Raw genomic sequence first — 5,186 nt, forward strand, 5'->3', positions numbered from 1 at the left:
AATGTAATATAACGTAATATAATGTAATATAATGTAATATAATATAAGATGGTGGGCCAGCTGATATTATACACCACACTACAAACAATACAGTGCGTGCAGACTATAATAAATACTAAATAAAAAACAGTACGATCAAAAAACAATATTCAGGAAAAGATTTGCTCTCTTTTTTCTTCCCCTTTCAATTATTCCTACATTGTAAACTTTGGATCATGCCAATAAAGCAATCTTTCATTTTAATTTCTAAAAGATTCTAAGCCTCTGTGTTGTGGGAGATACTGTACATTATATACTGAACATCAACACAAGGATCCAACTTTGTCCCTTGACTCCTGTAGGGAGAGGAGTTGTTCACACAGTGTGATACAGCCATTATGCTACTGGTGGTAAGCATCAATCTTTCATTACATTGCTCACATTAACCGAACAGAAAATAAACTCACTAAGTACAGACCCACTACTAGGGTATAAATGCAGCTGTCATATTGCCATTAACCAGAAGATGGCACCAAAGTAACGCTAACAGAGAGCCATGCAAATGATAATGGTGGAATTCATATAATTTGGACAATGGGCCTTTTTCATGGCAGACATTTTGGCATGTCATTGAAGGAAACCTACAGATGGAAATAATAACATTCATTATGTCCACATTCCATTCCCTCATACTGTGAGTACCGGGCACTGACAGGGCATACAGGGACACAATGGAACAGAGCCATCCTTAATGTCATTAATTACACCTGGGCTTTACCTGCTAAGACAAGTCAAAATGTCTTCCAAATGTCTTCTAAAGAATGGTTAATTTAAATAAATAAAATAAATAAATCATACACTAATAAAGATCACATTTTAAAAGGATGCTTTGTTGAATGGAATACAAGCTAATAAACAGTTGTAAAACTCACCTGTAAGGCTTATAAAGCAGAGAACTGACAATAAAGACAAACAATATGTCCATTTTACATGTTTTTATTAAAGTTGCATAAAAGTGTAACAAAATTGGGCAAAAACAAGACCTGTTGTTGATATTGCTACATTTGTTTGTTGGTTTGATCTAATCATTGTCCAAAAAACACTTCCACTCCTCCAATGGTTTAGCTCTTGTATTTAGCCTCAATGATAATAATCAGTATATATATTTTTTGCAATTTTTCCCAACAGTAAAAAAAACAGACTTCTCAATAACAGTCTAAGAAGGTATAATCCAAACCTGGATTTAGAAATGAAAATCCATTCAAATTCAGCTACTAATTGAGCTTGCCTGGTACAATCCGACCGATCAGAACGTCTCCAAATGAATGCAGACCGTGCTTGATTTGGAAACCACACAGGGAAGGCAAAAGCAATCGCACCAAAATGTATCTGAATGGATTTTTGTTCGACTACATGTTAATCCAAGGCCTGGCATCAAGAAGTGTCATAATCACAATAAAAACAGACCAAGTATTCAAATGGTAAATGTAAAGAACATTGTTTATCTAAACAAAATCACTGTATCAAGGCCTATGTATTAAACACTCACTTCTAAAAAAAACCCAACAGAATCTCATTTTGTTTTCCAAAAGAAAAAGAGGAGCGACAGAAGATCCGAGATTCTCCACATGCCGCAGTTCTGCTCAGTAACACACGTTTTTAGCAGTTTGTGTTACCTCTTTAAAAATGAATGTCTCCCGTTTATTTGGTTTGTGTAACATAAATAATACCTAAGGCAACATCTGTTTTTTTTAAAAAAGGAAAGGAAACTGAAGAGAGGATGGAGGTAGGGTGGACAGAAGGATGAAAAGGGGTGAGAGGAGGAGGAAGGAGGGGATGCCAGGGAGAAATGACAGAGCAGCAAGATGAAAAGGGGCCAATATGTGTGTATGTGCATGCATGTCTGTGTGTGTGTGTGTGTGTTGGCGATGAGAGAGAAAGAGAGACAGTGGAGGTCTGCTGTCACCGCAGGTGTTAGCAATTGGCCACATGAATCACAGCACAATGTTACCGCTTCTCCAATTGGCCGATGGGCTTCGGTCTCTAATCTGATTGGCTCAGGATCAGAAACAGATGGCTTATTCTTGGAGATGATTGGCAGCTGCAGCGGAGAAACACAGCTATGGACCTGTCTCCCTCTCTCAACGCTTGGTGTGTGTATGTGTGTGTACATCTGTATGAGAGGCAGCTGTGTTTGCTAATGTATTTCCGTTTCCTCCGCCCCAAGGGTGGCCTGTATGTGTGATTGAAAGAAAGAAAAGAGAGAGGGAAAAAAAAGGGTGAATGCATTTAGACAGTGGCTTCCCTCCCTCTGTCCCTCCCATTCAGACGTCTCGTTGGTGGGTCTACTGACAGGCAGAGGACAGAACAAAGTCTCTACACCAACATGGACTTTTCAGTTTCCATGTACGTGTGACGGCTCTGAACTGATGGTGGTGAACTAAATCATTTCTAAGATAAAAGGGAGAGACAGTGAGAAAGAGACACAGAGAGGGGGGATGATAAAAAACTCAACAAAAAAACAAGGCAGCTGTGTTCTGGGTCCCCCTGTTGGACTGTCAAGTGTGTGTGTGTGTGTGTGACAAAATGCATCCAGATAAAAAAACAAAAAAAAACAAAACAGGAACCAGTCCTATACTAAAAAATCTAATTTGTCGTACAGAACAGCAGAATATACAGGCCAGAAAAACACTCCTATTATGAATGTTGCTGTACATTATGTAGCAACATACACACGTAGCATTTAGCAACACACATATGTGCAGGCTGGACAGCAGTGGCTTCTAAAGAGCCTCTCTTACGACTGCACCACGCATTTGAGGAAAGAAAAACATACGTTGCTCTTTTTTTTTTTTTTTTCAAGAATTTCTATTCCTGCACACCCGACCTAAGAAAGCCTACTTCTACTCTAGCCTCAAGGGAAGATTTTTATTCTAAACTTAGTTGGACCATATGACCACCACAGCCAACCAGTGACTTTTTTTTTTTTTTTTTTAAAGGTTCCACTATTTCCAGGGATCAAATTTTCCTCTTTGTTGGACTAAAGATACACAGTACATTATTGTTTGTGGTCAGAGGTTCAGATTTTCTTACCAAAATGACATAGTGCAGATTTTTCAAACAGATATACACACACAAAAAAAGACAGTCTTTAAATGCACCACTGTAGCAAATGCCTCTGATTACGGGGGGTGATCTAAAAAGACTGTACGGACCCCCCGAAAAAAAGTAAAAAGTCAAGTGAATATCCCCATGCCCTCAAACTGAACTAGAAAATACTGAAAGACTTGTGGTTGGTAGCTGGATCATTTACAAGTTTATACCCCTTACAAATAACAGAATAAGGAATCTCATTGGTAGAGACATAAGCAATGATTAGGCCCCGCTTCAAGCTGATTGGCTGCCTCCTCCTTCCACTCTTTTCTTGGCCGTTGCGGACTCTCTCTCTTGTTCCTCTTCCCACTCTCGGCTGCTCCGCTCTCAGTAATTATTGGGGCTCGTCTCATCTCAGCTCCTCTCCTCTTCCTCCTCAGACAGATGGAGGGTTGTGGGAGGGAGCAGAGCTGGATGAGGAAGAGGAGTAAAGCCAAACAAAGGGCGAAGGAGGAGCAGGAGTGAAAAAGAGCACCTAGATTGAGACCAATGAATCGCTTGCTGTTGTTGGCCTGGTTATTGTGTATTCTTTACCTCGCCTTTCCTTCTTTGCTGATCGTATTTAAGAAGGAAGTCAGACAAACAACAAGGCAAAGTCACAAAAAGTGAACAATAAACACAATTTATGGGGCTAGATCCAGGCAGCGAGAGAAGAAGAGACAAAAAAAAGGGGCCTAACCACAAGAGAAAACAAGTATTTCATTGAAGATCTTCAATGGAAGAGAACGGACATCGAAATAAAAGGTTGGAAAGCACGGTAGGAAGACAAGAGGTGAGGGCTGAGGTGGAGGGGAGGAGGAGGAGGAAGAGAGGGAGAAGGAGGTACGCCATCATTTCTTCTGAGGCGTGGAGAGCTTCTGCATCCCTCGGATCTTGTCGAGCAGCTCTGAGACGAAGACCTGTGGGGAGGCAGGAGGGACAAAACACATGAGGGGGGATTCAGAAACAAAAAATACACAGTGCATAGATATGGGGGTAAAGTATCATGGGGTCGAAGGAGGGAAGGAAAGGAGGAAGCAGCTTACCTCAGTAGGTTTAAAACAGTCAACCAGTAAGTCCTGCAAAACAATAAAATACAGTCTGAATACATATTGTGTGTTTCTATGCCTCTTTGCATGTTTTGACTCGTCTGTATGTGTATCTTACCTTGACCCTGGCTGCCCGTTCAACATCACTGGGCATATCCAGCAGCTCATCCACATCTATCTCCAGCTCTGGGATGGCCTCCTCCTGTAACACATGTAACAAGGGAAGAAGAGCGCGTTGAGAAACAATCCCATACTTCCTTACAAGATGAGTAAAAAGTTGGTTTTTGGGTTAACACTGCTGTTAGAGAATCTGAAGGTGTCGGCTCACAGTCAGCGTCCACACACACACACACACACACACACACACACATTAGTGAATCTCTTTCATGGACACATGGAAAGAAGCCCTCATCATCCTTTCTATTCTTAGTCCCTGTGTTTATGTTCTGTGGTTGTCTGTAAATACACGAGGACAGACATTTCTGTCTGTCTGTATGACGTGGTGCAGTGACTGATGTGTGTCCATGTTTGAACACTAGAGGGCAGTGCCTTCCTATCGCATCACATGTTGTACATGACAGAGAGGAGAGGGGAGAGACAAAGAAACAGGCATGTAGATTTCAACTGAGATTTGAAAAGGATGGAAAATTGACAAAAGAAAATGTCTATATAAATGTAAAGTGTATTTGCCTAAATGTGCACCGTTGTTCTGTATATAGAAAGCTTTACATTCCAGCCTCACTTGAATGTTTAAAATCCAACAGAACACAATGGAAATAAAGTAGTGGTAGGGTTTCAACTGGAGTGCGACACTGTAATGAAGTGCATTAGAGCAGCAACTAACAATTATGGTCATCATTGATTAATCTGCAAATGATTTTCTCGGTTCATTGGTTAATCGTCTGGTCTAAATAAATTGTGAAAAAAGTCCAATGTGACATCTTCAAATGTCTTGTTTTGTCCAAAACCCCAAAGATATTCAGTTTACTATCAGACAATACTAAGAAAACCAGAAAATATTCACAT

The 5,186-nt window shown here is 40.4% G+C and overlaps 1 protein-coding gene across 1 annotated transcript; it reads right to left on the bottom strand.

Annotated features, from left to right (window-relative positions):
• Positions 1-959: 959 nt before the first annotated feature.
• On the bottom strand, positions 960-4,362 carry ppp1r14bb (protein phosphatase 1, regulatory (inhibitor) subunit 14Bb; the record flags this gene model as incomplete). Its single annotated transcript, XM_035675488.1, is given in 3 exon segments — positions 960-4,031; positions 4,158-4,190; positions 4,279-4,362. Coding segments are annotated over 3 exon segments (186 nt in total), but the record flags the coding sequence as incomplete, so codon positions are not given.
• Between the last annotated feature and the right edge of the window lie 824 nt (positions 4,363-5,186).

This window comes from Morone saxatilis, unplaced genomic scaffold (assembly GCF_004916995.1).
Source record: "Morone saxatilis isolate NCDOM2014 unplaced genomic scaffold, NCSU_SB_2.0 Contig4, whole genome shotgun sequence".
NCBI classification, from domain to species: Eukaryota; Metazoa; Chordata; class Actinopteri; family Moronidae; genus Morone; species Morone saxatilis.